This window comes from Citrus clementina, unplaced genomic scaffold, assembly GCF_000493195.1.
Source record: "Citrus clementina cultivar Clemenules unplaced genomic scaffold, Citrus_clementina_v1.0 scaffold_8, whole genome shotgun sequence".
In the NCBI taxonomy this organism is placed as follows: Eukaryota; Viridiplantae; Streptophyta; class Magnoliopsida; order Sapindales; family Rutaceae; genus Citrus; species Citrus x clementina.
Genome location: NW_006262022.1, coordinates 22,844,820 through 22,867,025, shown reverse-complemented (window position 1 = coordinate 22,867,025; position 22,206 = coordinate 22,844,820). Strand labels below are relative to the sequence as shown.

The window sequence follows — 22,206 nt, the reverse complement described above, 5'->3', positions numbered from 1 at the left end:
TTTTTATTGGTTTACTTTTTTTTATTGGGTCTTCTCATTCTTTTATTTTTCTAATAATATCTCAATGAAACAAAATAAAGGAATATAAATTTGTTATTAAAATTAATCTAGCTAGGCTATGCATATTAATGCATGCCTATATACATCCTACAAAATGCAATGATGATCACCTTCCTGCGGTGAGAAAGGTGGGGTTCTTCAAGTTGAAGAAAGTGAAACTTATTGCAATAAAGATAATGAAATTGGTTGTGACCCAACACTCGGAATAGGCTCGAGGCCTTGTGATCAAATGGGGTCGAGAAGCACAAACAGTTTTCTCCACTACAATAAGTGATTATGTGAAATTGAGCTTAATGTGTTATCAACCTCAAGCTATCTATCCATCCATGAATGTGAAATGACAACAAATAAAGAAATATGCACAAGAAAAAAAAAATTGATAGTGGCTTTCCATTAATAGGGAAATGGTTTAGTTATGAAAGTCTTGATATTCCCCTTATTTTGGTTAGTCAATGGGGGGAAGTTTCTAGTTATTGTGAAAATCTATTGCAGGTAGTAATATGTCGTTCTTATTGCTTTTCTGTATTTCAATTTCATACTCCATGAAGTTAATTTGCAAGCACTTTGGTTTTACAAAATGCATGGTGTGACTTGCAGCTAGGATATTGATTTTAGATGTTTATTAAAACAAAATGATATAATTGGGCGTTGGATGTATAAATTTCATGAGAAAAAAGAAGTTTAAATAATTATTAGGATATAATCTATTGATATTAGAGTCTAAATTCATATAATATAAAAGAAATCAGTTCTACATAACATAGCTTGGAAAGTTGTGCCAATAAAAATGAGATCTTCTCCTACTTATAATTATTTATAAATAAAGACATTAAACCCTCAACGAGGACTTAAACCTCATTTCACCACTCGATTCTTATGTGGGTTGGCACTAAGCAATTTATGTTCTTTTGTTAATAGATTATTTATTTATTTATTTATGCCTTTCTTTAAGGAAGTACTAAATCATTTTTCATTCAGTTTTCTAAGTTGGATAGTAATTGTATTTTGGATGGTTTTTTTTTTCCTTTTTGTCGTTTCAATTTCACAATCCATGAAGTTTCAAATCATATTTTGGCTTCCAAGTGCATGGTGTGACTTGTGAGAGATAAATTTTAAGATGTTTATGGAAAAAAAAATCGATATATAGGACGTGGGATCGATGTTTAAATTTTATGAAAAGAAAGAAAGTTTCTATTTAAATCGATTGGAGTATTCTTAATAATCAAATCCGTTGGTTTGCAACTTCAGCAAAAAAAATTTCCCCATGTTTTTGAAGAACTATATATTGTCAGCATTATGTCCATTGCCCACCCTGAATTCGCAGACAGCTCGAGAAAGGCCAATATGTTTCGAAAACGAAATAGGAATTAAATTATTTCATCCCATACATTAAGGATATATATGGCTCCAAAATAGAAAATAAAAATATAAATGGTTATATTAATACAATGATGTTAGAGATCCAACTTAAATCTCAATACTATATGTCACACATTTATTAGATAATAGATTTCACAACTTATAAAATTGCGTAGTCACCATTTAATAAATGAACGTTGTATCAATTAAAATTTAAATTAAGACTTAAATATTTAATATTTAACATTCTCTAATTAAAAGCATCACTTCACCAAAAAAAGAAAAAAGAAAAACCAAACTAGCAAGTTGCTAAAGTAATGCCAGTGCCAATATTTGAAAAGAAGTTATCAACAATCATTTATATACTTTCGGCCTTGACCTAGAAGCTCTAGCTAGCTATTACTTATCCAGCAACGTGAAATCTTGACTCTTGTACAATTATCACATCAACGGTCATTTCCAAACAATTTAAAGCCTTCCAAGTTTGTATCTTTAGAACTCTTGGTGGGGGAGTTGAATTAATTAATCAATAGTGATGGAGAAAGATGCAACAAATTCCCCTTAAATAAAAGATGATAAGGCATAAAAAGCATTGTGGTCCTTTTCATGGTTTATTTTATGGTCCTTTTCATGGTTGTATTTTCATGTGAAAGCTAGCTAGAGAAATGAAGAGGATATACATCAAAGTGTCTAAGCAATCGCCTTCTTATTTCTTTGGAGAATATATCAAATCAACTGAAGAGTCAAATTCAATTCATCTCTATGTAAGTTGGTTTGGTCTCTAATCATGTAGCACTACATTGCAAGATCTAAGTTGACAAATTTGCTCAAAATTTCCCCAAGCTAACTAGGCAGGCAAGTAAAAAAATTGCATTTGCATGGACCACAATAAGACTTTCAGCTAGGTGTCGCTGCATAGGCATTTGCTTTTAATAGCAGATACTAAGCCTAATAATCTCATCTTCTTTGAGTTAAAAAATTTGAGATGTACAACATTGTTTAATATTTATTTATATTATATTATTTAGTTTTGTTACCGAATGAAGGGCAAATCTTCAAGGGCCAGCAACTCATGAAGGCTCAAAAAAATAGCATTTGATGAGACGCTCAGTGGTGAACCTAAGTCAATTTGCTTAACAAGTCGGATTAATATCTCAATTTATTAATTACGGGAGAAAATATTACTTTTAATGTTACAACCCAAAAAAATTAAGTCACATATAATTTCAAAATTTCTTTTATCATACTCATAATCATAATTATAATGAACCTTACCCTACGAAAGAGATTGATAACAGTTCAACAAAGAATCTCTAAATAAGTACAAGCTATGTATGCGTGAGAAAAATATATAACCACCACAACAAATTGAAAATTTAAAAAAATCTAGCTAGCAAAATCTGATTTTTATTAAAATTGATGAGTATATGACATAATTTTATTACTATCGCATTTGAATGATGAGGTACAATTCAATCATCTAAACTCTCAAATTACATGCTCAATTTGAACATTATATGCGTTAGGATTGTGACCATGTCAGTTGGTCATGATGCGGCTGCAGGCTTGGGAGGTCGCTGGTGCACACAAGTTTGTTAGTTTGAAAACGATGAAGGACCTCATGAACTTAAAGCAATTCTATTATCAGTGATCTGTATAAAATATGATCATGCACTCATGTGAAATCTCAATATATGGGTACGAAATCAATTGAAATGCTCATTGTGATACTGACCATATAGGTGAACGCAAAGAACTCAAGTTTTTGTGTATCTCCTGATTCGTCCATGGCGGTGAGTAATGACGCTTGGTAATATTTTCTTCTCAGGTGCAGTTTAAACTCATTAAATAATTAAGTTAATGACAGAGAAATTTTGTTTCTTTAAATGAAAATTGACAATATATATATATATATATTTATAAAAAGAGAGAAGAGTGCAGGAGGCCAAGGGGAAATAATTTTCGTGGGCGGTGAAAGGAAATAATAAATCAATTAAAAGGCATTAGAATCGGGATGAGTCAAATCGTTTTTTTTTTCTTTTCTTTTTTTTGGTTGGCTAGGTAAACATTATTCAGTTTTCTCTCGCTTTAATTTGAAGACTAAACTCATGTAAAAGCAATGCCGATTTGGGAACCCAGGCCACTCTTAATTTTAGAGTTGCATGTTTCGAAAATCTTAAAATTGAATTAACACAAAAATAAACCAAATCAAACTTTGTTAAACTTGATGCGATCAAGATTCCATGCAACATTATTCTCTGGAAAATCAAAAACACTACTTAAGGTAGCCGTATCTTGGGAAAAATGAGTTCCCATTCCTTTCTCGTTCCATTTGAACGATAAAAACCTGTATCATTAACCTTGACGATGATCTTGTCTCTGAACTTCTCAAAGTCTTTACTTGAATCATACGCATAATATAACGTTTCAGTCCTATAACCTCTTGATTCATTGTCATATGTTCCCACGCACCACGCTTCTGTTGTTGCGTTATTGGGCAACTCGATCGAAGTATTTTTTCCTTGGGCAACACATGTTGCTATTCGAGGTGCAAAATCTTCATAGCATTTAATACAACCTAATCTGCCCGTCTCCTTTTGGTTGCTTAGAATCAATCTGTTTGCCGTACTTGATGAAATTTGTGATAGAAACAAAACGGCAAAGGTTGCGATAATGATCTTCATGAATATTAAAAAACTCATCAGATGTGGTTCTTTGTTGCTCTCTCTCTCTCTCTCTCTCTCTCTCTCTCTCTCTCTCTCTCTATATATATATATATGCATGCATGCCAATGACATCTTTATATACGCTCTTCTTGTTTTCTGTTAAAAATTTCGTCTTAAAAGAACGAACATCGTTATTTATTTTAGGAGTTAATAAATATAAATGCATCAGTTATAACTACGTCTTAACTCTCAAACCCCTTTGAAACGCGTCACTTACGCTTTGGTAATTAAGGGATAATAGCAGTAGTATTAATTGAGGATAGATTTGATCAAATTCATTTACGTGAATGTGGATTAAGACAAGAGCTCATAGATGAGCTGAGATACAAAAGAGCCTGAAAGTAAATCAAGAAATTTAAAATTGAAATAGAGTTTGAAAGTGGAATGAACGGTTGAGCACGAGACTGGCTTTGACGGTCATTTTGCATAATTTTTATTTCGCTGTTTTACCTTTCATATGATGAAACCTCTATTCTTTGGAATAGTTTTTTTAGATAAATTTTTAGGAAGGCTAGCATTACTTATAAATGTATGATTCCATTATAACACAGTGTTGTTAGAGATTTGGGATTTTGTTTGATTGCTTTTCATAGGCTTAAAGGTGATTTTGTAAAGTTAAAAACTAATTTTGTTGTTTGGTATCTTTTAGTAAAATGACTCCATCTTGTAATATATTTTGAAAAGTATAGAATTGTAGTTTTTCAAAATCTGATTTTGATAATTAGTTTTATACTTAATACAATTCTATAGATATGCTCACTTATATTATAGAAATCCATAATTATCCTTATTCAATTAGGAAGTAAAATTATTAAACTTAAAGAGATTTTTGTTATTACCTATTATATTTATACTGAGATAACAAAATAAAAAATAAAAAAATTATTTTAGTTATCAATTACTATATACACACACACTAAAAAAAAATCTATTTATAAGTTTATAAATGTGTAAAAATTAAATTTTATTCAACATCATGCCCATTTTAATCATTTGCATTCTTGCAACAACTCAATAGTAAGATTTACCAAATATATACAACTACCTTTAAAACTCACAATACTTTTAAAAATAAGTTTTATCAAATATTTAACTAATTCTTTTCATAACTGATTATTTTTACAGTGCAGTTAATAGCAATTATTTTAAAAGTTACAACTTAATTACTAAATTGGACCTTAGTAATATTGATATGATCTATTCGTTATTTATTTATTTATTTTTGTATAAGATTGTGATTAATTAATAGTTATTAGATAAGAATTTATAAGTAAGTAAATCCTAACTATGCACTATTACAAGAGTAATGCTAGGAATATCCCAACATTTGAATACCAATTAATATGACATTCATATATTATATGATAAAATGAAGTAATAAGTAATTTTACATTCATCATCAAATATACAAGTGAGATTTAATATTAGGAATCAAATAAAAACTTAAATTTTAGGATCTCAAGCATTATTCATGTATAATTGCAAACATAACATCTTCGAAATATAGCATACTCAAATCTAAGACTGGATCCAAACTTTGATTTGAAACAATAAATCGTAATTACCGCTTGTGATGCAGTCTGAAATGGTAAAAAAATAAAAAAAATAAAAATCCACCCAAAACCCTGCCGCATTGCAAACAACAACTAGCTTTCAGAATAGAACCTCTAAAACTCTCTTCCTTTTAAAAATTCTAAATAGACGCTAAAAGGGTTCGCTAGATAAAGCTTTATTAATCTTTCTTAGGCATAGAAACTGAACCTTAAATCATTTGCAATTGTTATAATTTAATCCGAAAGAATTAAAACAGAAATTAGACGCTGAAAATAAAAGTTAACATGTTGAGAGTTGCTGAAGCTTGCATGTCTGGCCCAGCAGTAACTACTGCTAGTTGGTATGCGATTATCTGCTTAATTAATTTCACAATCAATGTAAAATTTTCTCCTTAATGTCACAATACGACACAACATGACCGACGATATAAATTAAAACTATAAATTGAACTAGAACAATAAAATGCACGCCCAACATTTTATAGAAATAAACCAAATATGAGTACTTTAACCCTAATGCGATCGAGATTCCATGCAACTTTGATTTGTTTTTTCCTCCTGAAAGCTCATCCTTATTATGAATAAAAGGCATAACACTGGTTAGGGTAGCCATAATTTGAGGTAAATTTCTTCCCATACCTTCTTCTCTTCATTTGAGCGATAAAAACTCGTATCATCAACTTTGACGATGATCGTATTTTTAAACTTCTCAAAGTCTCTACTTGAGTCATAAACAAAATATAGTTTTTCATCCCTGTAACCGTGTGACACATGGTCATATGTTCCCACGCACAGCGTTTCCGTGCTATTTGTATTGGGCAACTTGAAGGAAGTTTCATTTCCAGTTGCAATGCATGTGGCGATTGGAGTCTTCAAATCTTCGATGCATTTAATACAACCTAGCCTACCCGACTCGTTTTGGTTGCTCAGAACCAATGTGTTTGCTGTAGCTGATGAAATTAGTCGCAAAAGCACAACGGTGAGGGCTGCAATAAGGATCTTCATGGCTGCTGCTGATAGCTAAATTCTGAATCGATGTGTGAAGCTCCCTATGCACCCACATGGGCATGGCAGCAGCTTATATATGCTTTCGGTTATAATTAATTAATTGATCTTATATAGAATTAAATGAATATGAAGTTTTTAGTAGTTACCTATGGTCATCAGTTATTTAATTCTTAAAGGGCGTTTTTAAAGCGAAAATATTTATGATTGTTGTTTAACATAACTTAAATGCGTTATAATAATCAGTATAAATGCTTAAGTTGGGTTGCTTGAGGTTTAATTATTTATATGATACTTTAATTTACTTTCTTTAATAGTGCTTATCTATCATTCAAGGAGGACAAAGCTAGAACTGGAAATTTAGGGGTCGAAATACTAAAATGGTATATTTAGGGGGCTAATTAAAGTCTAAAACAAGGCTAGAAGTGTGGGGTACATAACCATGCAATTTTCAAAGTTTGTAGGGGTTATATTGTAAATAAACTCTATCTTATGTGTTTAGATATTAATATATATTGTATGAAATAATTGTATTTGAGTATTACTTTGATCTTTATACTGCTTTGATCTTTATACACTCGTGCATGTCCGTATTCTATTTGTTTTGTCCCTTTTTTTAATAAATATTCATTATAATTTTTTTTTTTTGAAGGGGCTTGGATCCACTGTTAAGAATTTTATGACGCTTTCAATTACATCATTTGTTGTTAAAATTTATTCATCATTCATATTTCTGTATTTATTTGAGTGAGAGAGAGTCCATTTTAGAAGAAAAATTTGGCCTAGTCCAGTTAAGAGGGATAAAGGGTGTAAAAGCAATTGAAAAAATAAAAACAAGAAAAGAGGAAAAAAAATAAAACCGTCTACTTATTTTATAAACATTAGAAAATAAAGAAAGTACGTTGAAACACACCCCTAATGTCCAATACATATATGGAAGTACACACTACACAGAGCTCAAACACAGGTCCAATATATATATGTATAAGAAGATGATACTAGTGAGCAGCAGCCAAAAGTGCTTGTGATTGCTTCTCATAGCGGAAGCCATTTTTCTTTGAATCATCAGCAGACCAAACAAAAATACCGTGGAGTTGTTTCTGGCTCTTGAGCCTGCTGCAAGCAGTGAAGAATCCATCACCTGGAGCCAGACCGCCACTCCCGTCACTAATAAAGCTCACCAAGACCTTTCCGCCTTTGTAATTGGAGCTCTGAGTCTTGAAGTAATCCATGAACTGAGACACACTGGTTCCTTGAGCATACGCGTAAAATTGAAAGTTGACATAATCAATAAGGCCACCGTAGCTTTTCCACAAGGCCAAGTAATGGCTCTGAACTTGGTCATCATCGTATGGTGCGATTGAAGCAAAAGAGATGGCACCATTTTTCTTGAGAGTTTTAATTAGGCGCCCTATGCATTCAGCAAATGTATTAGGATCGGCTTGGAAATGTTCATAGTCAATGTCAATTCCATCCAAGTTGTATTCTTTGATGATACTTGTGAGTGAAGCAACCGCGTTAGACACCCAAGTGTCTACTGATGAAGGGTTGAAGTAAACCTTGCCACTGGACACACTATCCCCTCCGAGGCTCAACGCAACTTTGACATTGGAGTGGCGATTCTTGATGGCGGAAACTTGCGAGGGGCTGAGGTTACCGGTGTCCCAGAAGACGTTGAATTTTCCATTGGTGGGGGAGGGAGAGCTTGACGTGTCATAATCAATGGCAAATGAGAGAATGTAGTGGAACTCAACATTTGAGTTGATGGGCACGTCAGTGAATTTGACGTTATTAAACTCAGCTCCAATGTACTCTCTGAAGAGGTTGGAGCTTTCAGGAGCCGCTTTTGCTGATGACACATTACAGGGGAAAAGAACAGCTTGAAGAATGACAAGGGAAATGAAAAGCTTGGAGACGATTTGATTCATTGCCATTGGTTATGATTCGAGAGTAGATTCGTGCTGTAGCCTATGAGTGAAATGATTGTGTAACTTGATGTTATTATATAGTCCTAAATTTTCAGATGAGGACCAACCATTTAGGGGCTAAAAAGTAAAAACTGACATGTAAAGTTTGTGTGCCGTTTTGGTCAGGGAAAGTTAACTTATTGGAAAATAACTTATTATGTGCTTTTGATCAATCAACTGTCCATATTGGAGAAAATATAAAGAAAAAAAAAATCTACTTGCTTGTGTGGTGGAAATTAAAAACGTATTGATCTTGTTTTGCATGTTTTGTCTATTATTATTTGTTGCCAACTGTTGAACACATAATGAATCATTTTAATTTCTTATGTTGAATACTAACTTGGCCGGTTGCTGTGCCTCTCAGTTCAAATGCAATTCTCCAAAAGAGACAAAACAAAGGTACAAAATTCATCTGACCAGTGTGGTGTCTTAATTAATTTGGGAAACATTCACATGTGAGAAGACTCCTAGAATCTTTTGATTCTTAATGTTCCAAGCAGCAAGCTGCCCAGTTAGGTTTATTCATCTGCTGGCAACCTTATCAGCATGATTTCAGCATAAATATTTATATACCCAAAAAAAGGGGAAAAAAAGAAGGAATAAGATCCAATCCTGATTCTGAGTATTACTGAATTTTTAAGAATCTTTTACTATGTGTCTTTTAGTGGTAGTGTATGGATAAGATTTAGCTTCTTTTACTTTTTTATTTATTAACAACCAATCAGTAATTGAGTTTTTTGCTCAGAACATAATCAGATCAGGAGAGAATCCTGATAAAAAAAAAGCATTATTTGGTACCACGCCCCCACACTCTTTGTTGGAAATCCCTAATTTTCTGTTTTTTTATTAACGACACTCTATTTTTTACCATAAGATACATAATATATTATAAGTTGAGAGTCAATAACAAAAACTTGAGGGGCTTAACAATTTAAATTATAAAAAAAAAAAAAAAAAACTCTTTGTTGGAAACCTCTTAACTTTCTCTGTTGCACCTCCAAGTCTTTCACTGGCAATACTCTAAGTTTTACATATATCATAAATTGGGAGTTAGTAACAAAGTTACAGAAACTTGAGAGAGTCAGTAATTAAAAAAAATAATAAAAATAAAAACTTGAGATTTTTTTAAATAAAGAACCGGTTTTTTTTATTAATATTATTATTAAAGGTGGGGTGTCAGCAAAGTTCAAATTAATTTTTTAACATCCTTCCTCCTCCACTATTCATATCCAAATGACCAATAAAATAAATACGGCTTGAAACACAATCAATCGGTCAATGTTGTCATGTAGTCATTCCAGCATAAATGAAGTTGAAAAGATGAGATGACGTGCAAATTACATACGAAAAACCCGACATATGGGCCTGCTCTACGATAGAAGAAATCATATGGACCGACATTGAAACTTATTTTTCTTGAATTGAAACTTGTGGACATGTAATGTAAATGGGGCCTTTCTTTTACGAATGGGCCATAAAGTTTTTTATTTTTTTGTTCTGGAAGTATAGACGCAGTTCATAGAATCACATTTGTTGCCGGGAACCAGAAATGAAAATTAGATTTAGGACCCGTATCTGTCTAGTGAAAGTCGATAGAGATGTGGTAAAAAATAATTGTAAAGAATTTTATTTTTCAAATGTTTAGCCAATCAATTTTTTTTTTTTCTTTCTATACAAATTTTAGTCAGTTTTTATGTTTCTTTTCTTTTTGTTGGAAATTCGTGCTTTTATTAAATATACAACAAAAAACACTGAAAAGAAGCAAATGCACGTTTTAACGTCTAGAAACTGGTAACTGAACAGGGATTAAAGAATTTATTAATTTAGAAAAACAATTGAAATTTTTTTAATGTTATAAGCAAATGTGCGCATTTGTAAGTTTTGTGCATAGATTTATGATACACAAAAAAGAAGAAAAAATAAATCTAAACAATATCAGTTTTTACTACAGTTATTAAAAATTATGAAGTATATAACTTCAAAAACTTACTAAATATGGTTTGCACATTTATTAATAAAAACTTCACATTTGTTTAATTAAATTGCACGTCTGTTAATAAACGCGCACATTATTTTTAAATCATAAAATTTTTTTAATTATCTGTAAATGGATGAAGAAAAAAAAAAGAAGCCCAACTGCTGGAAATCAGAACCAAACGGGCCCTTATTCCCACTTGCAGTGACGCTGAGGCTACAGCGAGCAGAAGCAGCTTAAGTTGAAGACTCATCTACCATTCAACAAACAAAAACAAGCAAATGATTCTCTTTGTTGCTTACAAACAAACTGCTACCTTTTCCACCCACATGTTATCTTTATTTTCCAGAAAAGCAGGCCTGAATCTTCAACACCAAATGACTTCTTCTCAATACATAATTGCATATGCACAATGAACAAAACACACTGTGAATTAATTCATTCGTTTGTCCAAAACTTGGTCTCGTGATTAATTGAGAACGTCTTAATTAATCAGTTACTTTTCGTAATATACTTTCTCATCTACTGGATTCTTGTTAGGTGCACACATCCATCACTCATGCAAGAACAAATATATACACGTAAAAGACTAGACACCACCATTTACCCAATATTTTTCCTGCACCAATATTCAAGGCAATTAATTATTTCATGTTTGCTTGTCAAGCAATTCTATCTTCATCACCCAAGACAAAGCGAGATTCCTCATTCGAGCTGATGTGAGACCACTTAACCGAGTAACATGGGCTATCATGATAGCCTGATGTGCTGTACAAAAAGCTTTAAGCTGTGAAGATGATTTTTTTCCTCAAAGCATGCATGGGGCCATTGTACTTTTCCTTTGCAAGCAATTACATGCTTATAACGCCCATTTTCTTTTCTTTTTTTTCTTTTATTTTTCTCGTTTTTACTGAGTTCTCTGTTGGGTTGATTATTAATTTGCTTCTTTTTCTTGTTTCGTTTCTTCTTTATTAGAGAGCATATAAAACTTTGCAGTCGTGCTTATACCCAGATGACTGCTCCCTCGCAATCATGCGTATTAATTATTCACGTCCTCAAATAATAATTCAAAGGCAAAAATTTGAGGTCTTCAACATGGAATATTGCAGTAAACTCTAATTGGGGTGATAAATCACTCTCTTAACTCTTTCTCACACGTTTGAAAAATCGTTTGATGATGAGTTTCCATGTACAAGATTTTTCTGATAAATTAATTGTTGAAAATAAAATTCGGCCTGTTTCAGAGATATCGGACATAGACCATAACAAAATTGAGTTTTGAGATCTCAAATCTGATTGTAAACTTGGATTGCGCCAGACCAACTAACAGCTAGCTAGCAGCCTAGCAAAAAAATCGTCAAAGATTAATAAAGAAAGTGAAGAAATAAAGCGCCAACAGGAGCATATACATAGAGTGTGTTCCAAGTAATAGTTCCACTGTGCGCACTGAACCATGTGTTGCCTTTGCCACTCTCTGTGTAGCAGCCGCTATGCTTCTGCCATTTTTCACAGTCCTTTGAAAAAGATCAAATATTACTTGTGCCGCAATTTCTGAAACCCATGTGAGATGTGAGGCCACACGTCAAAAGTAGAGTCCTTGATCGGCTTCAACATGTTAAAGATATGTTATCATTTATATTAATGGCTAAGTTGTTTATTATCCCTTACTATGGTCGTATCGGGTCTGAGATGTTGTACCTACAGTTATTGTGGAAAAAAAAACTGTAATTATAAAATAAAAATTAATAATATGTAGTGAATATAAATTTTAACTAATAATTTTCATAAAATTATTAAAGATATAATAGATTTTTCATTATATAAGTGAAAAATTATATCAACATAACATTCGAGGTACAACGGTTAGTGCTTCCCAAATACTTTAGTGCTTACAGCAGCCCAAGTGCCCAACCTCAATCCCAAACACACCTTACACATGTTTGGAATTAGTTAGTTGAAGAAGATCAGTCAAAAGCAGAGTTGTTAAAGATAATTATATATGTCATGAACTTATGCCTGCTAGTCTTTAGAGTAATGTTATTTTTATATTTTAGGTGATTATATCATTAGTGAATTTAATGAGAGAAGTTGCTCACAATATAATCATTAAAATGGTCTTTCTTTTTTAATAATTATATCTACAAATCAAGTAGCGTAGTCTGGATTTGAACTGCTATCCACGTGTGTGCATGCGTGAGGTGGTTTATTCTTTAACTAGTGGATAGTTTTCACGTGTCGCTGCTCGCTATATAGTTAATACACAATTTTAAGCTAACTTGATCTTTAATATATATAATATACATACACACACAAAAATTTAAATAAAATCTATTGCATATAGTTTTCAAGTTTAAGGGAAAAAAATGGAGAACCACGGTCATGTTAAATTAATGGGTATTTGATAATTTTCTTTATGAAGTTGTCACTTATATCATTAGCCAAGGACATTACCAACTTTACAAGCATTATATAACACATTTCATTGTAGAAACAAAATGCTTGCTGTCCCATATTAAAACTACATGTTGATAAGGATGCTGCTAGCTGAGTCTCAACTCGCCAGAGATACTCACTTAAATGTCAAGATTTTTCAGTTAAGAATGGTTCATGTATAATTGTCAATTTGCCATAACTTCACATCAACTGATACATGACTTTCACTTTGTAACATGGCATCGTTAATTAGAAGCTTTTGATGCAAATTTAGTCAATTTTAGGTGACCCATTTGGCTAAAGCAAGTGATTTTTTTTTTGCTTTTATTTCAAAAAATTAAAACTTTATAAGGGAATGCACATCACATAATCACACAGCAATGACACCATCCCAACGGCAGGCATGTGCACTTCTCACATCACTGATCACTCTTTATCATCACATGGGGCAACTTTGCCACCACACATTGACCCCACCGTGTCCTCCTTTAATTATTATCCATTTTTCTTTTTTTTTTTTTCTATTTTGTGCCAAAATATCATCAAATATTAACACATTTTGGATTCAATTTGTGCATCAGAACAACTCTATTTGGATGGTTGACGATACATATTTGATGTACAGAATGAAGCTTTATTTATTTATTTATTTATTTAATTTTCTTGATAGAGAATGACCGTTTATTTGTTAAAATTGGTTGAGCAAAGTTTTTTTTTTTTTTTTGCATTTTATAATTACCCTCAGAAGAGTACAAGTTATTGTCCCCATCTATAATTTGGACAAAACTATTAAAATAATTCACAATTGCCCTCCTTTGCCGATTTAAATTATCCTCCAACCAAATAAACGAAAAGTCAATATTAGTTGGTAATTGTTTCCAAATTTCTCCATTTTAAAAAAAAATAAAATTCTGGCCATAAACCTGTAAAAAATTATCAAATATAAAAAAAACAATTGCACAATAAACCATCATCAGGCCGCGGGTCCCACGTTTCCACCGAGACAGGAACCCGGGCTCTTTGATTTTCCTACCAAATCGGGCAAATCTTAATCACACGAAACTTTTATTAAAAACGCCTTAATGCTCCGCCATTATTAATCACTCGCGAGAAGGCGATAATATTGTAATAATGTGGAAAAATCAAGGGCAATTTGTCAACACGTTCAAAATATTTCAAAAAAATAGAGAAAAAGTATTGTACGCACGGTACGTGATAGATCATCAACTTTAAGCTCCTTTTTTTGTCCATTAATAACGGTCGGATACTGCGATAAACGGATCTGATAACGCCGTCATTGCCGTCCTCCATATTCACACATTCAAAAGAAAAAAAAAAAAAAAAGAACAGCTTAACGGCATTAAACATTTTCAAAATCCGTTTCATTTTATATTATCTTCGTTTATTTTTTTTGTTTCAGCTTCTCTCTCGCTCTTGCTCTTGACTCTTTCTCTCTCTTAAATCTTAATGTATATGTATAAATATAAGTAGAAATAAATTAATAAATTAATCGACGTTGAATTGATTCACTCACGCAACTCAGGCATTCTGCTGATTTGCTCTCCCTCTTCTCAGTTTGCCTCTCTAAAAGAATTGTCGCCATTGTTTGAAAGAATCTCCTCTAAAATATTCAGTCGCCGGCATTTTTTGATTCACTGTAAGTTTTTTATTTTTTATTTTTTTTTTATAATTTGAAGTTTCATTTTCTCTCATTCGTTTCGAGTTGATCGATTGGCTGTGCTGATCTAATCATTTATGAATTTATTTCAACTAAATTCATTATTTCACATTGTATTTATACGATTTGTTTCTTTTGTTTGATCTCTCCTTGTTGCGGCTCCATTCAAGCCGAGTTGACTCAGTGAGTTGCGCATGTTCTTCCTTCGAGTAAAAAGAACAAAAATATTAAGATTGTTGATTATCGATACTGAGCAATGCAGCTAATTTTTTTTTGTTAATTCTTTCTCTCTTTTTGTTTGTCCCATTGTTTAAATATATGTGAATATGTGTTTATTTTTAATTATTATTAATCTGAAATTTTTTTCCGCTTGGGTTATGAATTGAGCTGACTCAGTGAGTTCTTAACTGACTCAGCAGAGACAAGTGGAGAGGAAAATATGGATTCTAATCAAAGAAGGGGAGGTTTAGTATCATTATCGCCATCGCAGACGCCGCGTTCAAGTGACAAATCTGCGCGAGATCTGCGATCCAATGATTCTAACTCAAGTAAACATGATAAAGATAAGGGTGTCAATGTACAGGTCATCGTGCGCTGCAGGTTAGCTTGTTAGATTAAAAGTCTTCAGTTTTATGTGTTGTTTTATTTGGTAATTTGGTCCGTATTTTGTTTACGGCTGAGCTCAGTTTGTTGTTGTTGTTGGTGTTGGGTTATGAATTTGTAGGCCATTGAGTGAGGACGAGATGAGGGTTCACACGCCTGTTGTGATTTCTTGTAATGAGAATAGAAGAGAAGTTGCTGCTGTTCAGAATATTGCCAACAAGCAGATTGACAGAACCTTTCTTTTTGATAGGGTTTGTATTCTTATATTGAAACTTAAGGAACATAATAAAATAATGGGTTTTACTTACCAAATGGCTGTTGAATTTTTCATGTGATTGTGCACTGCAGTTGGTTTTTTGATTCTTAGTATGATATGGTTTATGTATTGAAAATTTTTGATTAGGTGTTTGGCCCAACATCGCAACAAAAACACTTGTATGATCTGGCTGTGTCACCTATTGTGTATGAAGTTCTTGAGGGCTATAACTGCACTATCTTTGCCTATGGTCAGACTGGAACAGGGAAAACATACACAATGGAAGGAGGGGCAAGGAAGAAGGTCAAATTTCTGCCAAAAGACGTTGATTTAAATAATTATTTTTTGGGGTTTGAATGCATAATTTTTAATTGAATTCTTTGCTTTTTGCAGAATGGGGAATTTCCAAGTGATGCAGGTGTTATCCCGAGAGCTGTAAAACAAATTTTTGATATACTGGAAGCTCAGCATGCTGAGTACAGTATGAAAGTTACTTTTCTAGAGCTGTATAACGAGGAGATATCAGATCTTTTGGCCCTAGAGGAAACTTCAAAATTTGTAGATGATAAATCCAAGAAACCCATAGCTCTTATGGAAGATGGAAAAGGTGGTGTTTTTGTTCGAGGTTTGGAAGAAGAGATTGTGACTACCGCAGATGAAATTTACAAGATCTTAGAAAAAGGTTCTGCAAAAAGACGTACCGCTGAGACTCTTCTTAACAAACAAAGCAGTCGTTCTCACTCGATATTTTCAATCACAATCCACATAAAGGAGTGTACTCCAGAGGGGGAAGAAATGATCAAATGCGGAAAGCTTAATCTTGTCGACCTTGCTGGTTCTGAGAATATTTCACGTTCTGGTGCAAGGGAGGTACAACATAGTGAACACACACATTTTTTTAATTTTCATTTAGCCTAATGATAACCCAATCCCCTGCCCGCCCATGTGAGTGGGGTTCAAACCCCCGACCTCTTGTTCAATGACTATTTGAATACTATTGCCATTATATTTTCTAGACGATTGTGCTACTCATTTTCTTAATTCCTTCAGTGCATTGATTCTGGAAATCACTTTTTTCAGGGTAGGGCAAGGGAAGCTGGGGAGATAAATAAAAGCTTGCTTACACTTGGTCGTGTCATCAATGCTCTTGTCGAGCACTCTGGCCATGTTCCTTACAGGTAATAATTGTAGTTTTTAAGCTAAATTCCAATTAGTTGCTTGGCTGTGTGAACAATCCTGCAAGTGAGATCAGGGCAAATTGTTTGTTACAAAATCCAGGGATAGTAAACTAACAAGATTATTGAGAGATTCCTTGGGAGGGAAAACAAAGACCTGCATTATTGCCACAGTATCGCCTTCAATCCACTGCTTGGAAGAAACTCTCAGCACTCTAGACTATGCACACCGTGCCAAAAATATCAAGAACAAACCAGAGGTAAGTAATTCTAATTTTGATACGTATACTGCTTTTAGCAACTTTTTCCTTTTTTTTTTCCCAGTGTAACCCTTTCTAATTAACCCGTTCTAATAATGTGAAGTTGAATTATCTTTTCTTGGAAGCTGCTCTAATGGTTTAAGTTGTTGGTTGCCATTTCAGATTAATCAAAAGATGATGAAATCTGCAATGATCAAGGATCTGTACTCTGAAATTGACAGACTGAAACAAGGTAGTTGACTGCTTCATACTACTTTATGCAAAGACATAAATTAATAGCTCTCTCGGTGGTTAGGTGGTTCCCAATAACGAGCTATTTTTTTTTTTTATGTTCAACTAGAGGTATATGCTGCAAGAGAGAAGAATGGAATCTACATACCAAGAGATCGTTATCTTCAAGAAGAAGCTGAGAAGAAGGTTTAATTCTTTTCTTATCATTGGATGATGAAATCCATTTCCTTAGTCTTGTGTTGGATTCAGAAATTGTTAATTAATTATATTTACCTCTGTTTTACAATCCAGGCAATGGCCGAAAAAATAGAGCGCATGGAACTTGAATCAGAATCCAAGGACAAGGTACATTTCTTCAAGATTATATATCTTTGCAGTTGTTTCCAAGTTGTCATCTTGGAGTGGAAGTAACTATTTTATCATGACCTGTGAGCAGCAACTGATGGAGCTTCAGGAACTCTACAATTCTCAGCTACTTTTGACTGCAGAGCTGAGTGAGAAACTTGAGAAAACTGAGGTATTATACTTTTCGGTGGTTAAGTTCCAATTTTGTTGTTAATGTACACTTCCTTGTTTCCTGCTCATATAAGGTGCAATAACTAATATTGCTCATTACTCAACTTCAGAAAAAGCTTGAGGAAACTGAACATGCGCTGTCTGATCTTGAAGAAAAGCATAGGCAGGCAAATGCAACAATTAAAGAAAAAGATTTTTTGATAGCCAATCTCCTAAAATCTGGTTAGTGTCTCGAGCTTCAGCAGGAAGTTTTCACAGTCATTTCTCTCTTCTCTTTCTGTACAATATGGAATTGTTGGAAATGCATGCATAAATATATTTAGGACATAGGTTTAGGCCAGATTTCTACTCTTACCTTCATGTTACATTGGTTTATGCTTCACTCTTTTCAGATTATGCCTTGTAGAAACATACATTTGTTATTCTCCACGGTAGACAGTTTTCATTATGAGAATATGATTAATTAACCAGCACGTATAGGGATTCCAAATTCATTTGCATGCCAATTTTAGGTTTATTTAGTTGTGGCTGTTGTATTTTTTATCTATATAATTGCCACTGGTTTTTTGACAATGACATTGATTGCTAATTTTCAGAAAAAACACTTGTTGAGCGAGCGATCGAGCTTCGTACAGAGCTAGAGAATGCTGCATCAGATGTGTCCAATTTGTTTGCCAAGATTGGTTTGTAATTTTTTGGAAGTGAATTCTGTTTTAACTACTATTTTCCACAAAACTAATGGTGAATTATTGTTCATCACGGTTGCTTTTCAGAGAGGAAGGATAAAATTGAGGAGGGGAACAGAATACTTATACAAATGTTCCAATCCCAACTAACACAGCAGCTTGAAATCTTGCATAAGACGGTGGCTACTTCTGTGACTCAACAAGAACAGCAACTGAAAGATATGGAGGAAGATATGCAATCCTTTGTATCAACAAAGGCTGAGGTAAAATCTAAGTGATAGCTTTATATGTTTTCAGCCTGAATTTTCAGTCTATGAAATTTTTATTTTCTCTCTGTCTTAAAGGCTACTGAAGAACTTCGAGGAAGGTTAGGAAAGTTAAAGGCCATGTATGGTTCTGGTATCAAAGCTTTGGATGGAATAGCTGGGGAGCTCGGTGGAAATTCTCGGTCAACATTTGGTGATTTAAATTCTGAAGTTTCTAAACATTCACATGTACTTGAAGATGTTAGTAACCTTTACCTAATAATAGTTTAAAATGAACCCTCTCTTTCGATTTTGCTGCATCTGACCTCAACTTAAATGGATCAGCTCTTCAAAGGAATTGCTTCAGAAGCTGATTCATTACTAAATGATCTTCAAAGTAGTCTTTACAAGCAAGAGGAGAAGCTAACCGCATATGCACAACAACAGCGTGAGGTGTGTAATCTGCTCTTTTATTTTTTGATTTATTATCATTTAGAGGTGTCTGAATTATTCTCACTCTTTGTCAATGTGCTTCTATTGATACTGAATGCAGGCACATTCCAGAGCTGTGGAAAATGCTAGATCAGTTTCTAAAGTAACTGTAAACTTTTTCAAGACCCTAGACATGCATGCATCCAATCTGACCAAAATTGTGGAAGAAGCACAGACAGTCAATGATCAGAAATTGTTTGAATTTGAAAAGAAGTTTGAGGTGCATGGTGGTGCTTGATTAAAATGCTTGAATCTATGTTAAGACCTATGTGTTCAAAATTAAATTTCTTTAAATTGTTGCCTGTAGGAGTCTGCTGCCATCGAAGAAAGACAATTGTTGGAAAAAGTTGCAGAACTGCTTGCTAGTTCAAACGCCAGGAAGAAACAGCTGGTACCTGTTACTTATAATAGTTGTTATTCACGTGTTGATTTGCCAAGAAAATGTACCCCAAGTATAACTTTCTACGTTCGTGTTTTAGGTCCAAATGGCAGTGCAAGATCTCCGTGAGAGTGCATCCAGCAGAACCAGCCAACTACAGAAAGAAATGTCAACCATGCAAGATTCCACTTTTTCAGTTAAAGCAGAGTGGAGTGCACATATGAATAAAACAGAATCCCACTATCTTGAGGATACTTCTGCTGTAGAAAATGGAAAGAAAGATCTGGAAGTGGTCCTGCAAAACTGGTATGGATTGGATTAGGTTTAATCAATTATTCACACCTTTTGGTCTGGTTACACATATACTGCTTCTATGTATTCTTTACTGAATCAACCCCTGCAGTTTGAAGCAAGCAAAAATGGGTGCACAACAGTGGAGAACTGCTCAAGAGTCCTTGCTCAATCTGGAAAAGAACAATGTTGCTGCTGTAGATTCCATTGTTAGGTATGTTCTTTCTGGGAATATTATAAAAGTTTCCCAATCACGATGATTTATGTGTTTTCTTTTTTTTTTTTTGGGTTCTTTCACCAGAGGAGGAATGGAAGCCAATCAGAACATACATGCTCGGTTTTCTTCTGCTGTGTCAACTGCGCTCCAAGATGCAGATGTTACAAACAGCAATCTTCTTACATCTATTGACTGTCAGTATCTTGATTCTCTTGTAGTTAGGTTTCAACTTACTATGGACGTGATTTATATTGCACCTTTAACCAAACTAATCGAATACTTGCAGATTCATTGCAACTTGACCAAGACGCATGTGCAAATCTCAATTCCATGATTGTTCCTTGTTGTGGTGATTTGAGAGAATTGAAGGGTGGTCACTACCACAAGATTGTAGAAATTACAGAAAATGCAGGAAAATGTCTTCTGAATGAATACATGGTAAGAATGCGGAACTTGCATTGTTCTTGTTGCGAGAATTAGCACAAAGCAATCTCTGCATATTCTTCATAATGCTTCATTTGTGTGTTCATCTATTTACTCTGATCTCTTACTGTGTTTTCAACCCTCAATAACTAACAGGTGGACGAACCATCTTGTTCAACACCGAGAAAGAGGTCATTTAATCTTCCGAGCATGGCATCTATTGAAGAACTAAGAACCCCCGCTTTTGAGGAACTATTGAGGTCATTCTGGGATGTCAAATCTTCCAAGCAAGCAAATGGAGATTTGAAACACATTGTGGGGGCATATGAGGCTGCCCAGTCCTTGCGGGACTCCAGAGTTCCTCTCACTGCTATTAACTAAAGTGAGGGGAATAGATTAGCTATAGTGGTATGAGTGTGTACAGAAAGAATATAAGGATCAAATATGAATGAAATTCTCGCCATCTTATTCATTTATTGTTTGTTCAAAGAAATATCACGGGATGCGAAGAATATATAATACTTTTTTTTTTAATTTTTTAATTTTTTTTTTTGGCTCACTTACTGTCTACTTCGGTTTGTATTAATTTATATAGTATCATGTACTGGGGCTGTCACGAAGTCACCGTGCATATTTTGAATGCTTTATGATCGTTTTCGATGTTTTACCATAATGATTTGTAAATTGTAATGCAGTGGCCAAAGCCAAACTGAATCTGCGGTCCTGCTCTGTGCTAAGGCTATCGACGGACAAAAGAAAAAGTGAAAAAGACTAAAACAGCGTACGGATTACATAAAAATGATTCAAAGAATTGAGCCGTAAAACGGTACTTCATCCACTATTATTTATTTATTTTTTAAGAAATTATTAACAAGACATGTTACAATTCTACTAGAAATCTAAATACACGTCTACCAAGTATTAAACTCCAAAATCCGCTTCCACGATCTACCCATACCAAAATTTAAGAAAATACATCCCATAGGGACTCGAACAACACACCCTTAACATATATTGAGGGGGAGTAGGGTTACTGGCAACCCTAAATCTGTAATAACATAATCTCTTTCAGTTAAAAATTATTCACACCAATTTTGCTAAAAGCTAATTTAATAATAAAAAATTAGTTGAATATGGTGCATAAAGAGTAAATTAAAATATTTTCACCCATTATTTTATTTAGAAATTTAAATACATTTCCGAAAATACTTAAAAGGGGTTTGTTGATGACTTCGGAGGGGAGCTAATAGCACCACTCAGCACTCACTACTGGGCGTAGGGTTTGCCTAATGCTGCAGTTTGCCTCATTAACTTTTTTATTTTTATTTTTTATATTGTAACAAATAAAAATAAGTTTCTAACTTAATATTATATTTATTTTATTTTTTTATATTATAATGTAAATTACTAAAGTTTATAATTATTTTTTATTAATTATATTAAAAAATAAATATTACATTATAATTGTTAATATAAAATTTGATTATTATTTACTACAATTTACAAAAACAAAAATATTATATTATATTATTTAATTATATTTCAATAATTAATATATAAAAACTGATTTTTATTTAATAATTTAATAGAACTAATAATAAATACTTAAATATTAATAACATTAAATAATATTAATTTAAAATTAATAATAATATAAATAATGATATAAAATATTA

At 33.1% G+C, this 22,206-nt stretch overlaps 2 protein-coding genes across 5 annotated transcripts; one reads left to right on the top strand and one right to left on the bottom strand.

The window, feature by feature from the left end:
- Positions 1–7,605: 7,605 nt before the first annotated feature.
- Positions 7,606–8,660, bottom strand: LOC18034046 (chitinase 2). The gene has a single exon (XM_006424648.2). It carries the CDS (start codon positions 8,635–8,637, stop codon positions 7,702–7,704), a length of 936 nt encoding a protein of 311 aa, XP_006424711.1. The 5' UTR covers positions 8,638–8,660; the 3' UTR covers positions 7,606–7,701.
- Positions 8,661–14,540: 5,880 nt separating this feature from the next.
- Positions 14,541–21,072, top strand: LOC18034481 (kinesin-like protein KIN-5D). 4 transcript variants are annotated; one of them, XM_024179110.1, is made up of 24 exons: positions 14,541–14,735; positions 14,927–14,939; positions 15,176–15,356; positions 15,481–15,610; positions 15,763–15,918; positions 16,009–16,485; positions 16,696–16,793; positions 16,894–17,050; positions 17,213–17,282; positions 17,391–17,467; positions 17,573–17,626; positions 17,718–17,798; positions 17,908–18,019; positions 18,394–18,480; positions 18,571–18,746; positions 18,828–18,989; positions 19,074–19,181; positions 19,282–19,440; positions 19,528–19,611; positions 19,700–19,905; positions 20,003–20,104; positions 20,192–20,301; positions 20,394–20,545; positions 20,687–21,072. In XM_024179110.1, exons 3-24 carry the CDS (start codon positions 15,196–15,198, stop codon positions 20,909–20,911), a joined length of 3,144 nt encoding a protein of 1,047 aa, XP_024034878.1. In that variant the 5' UTR covers positions 14,541–14,735; positions 14,927–14,939; positions 15,176–15,195; the 3' UTR covers positions 20,912–21,072. The 4 variants fall into 4 exon arrangements, with proteins under 4 accessions (XP_024034878.1, XP_006424710.1, XP_024034877.1 ...); XM_006424647.2 differs by lacking the exon at positions 14,927–14,939; XM_024179109.1 differs by lacking the exon at positions 14,927–14,939 and having other exon boundaries at positions 15,173–15,356.
- Positions 21,073–22,206: the final 1,134 nt, after the last annotated feature.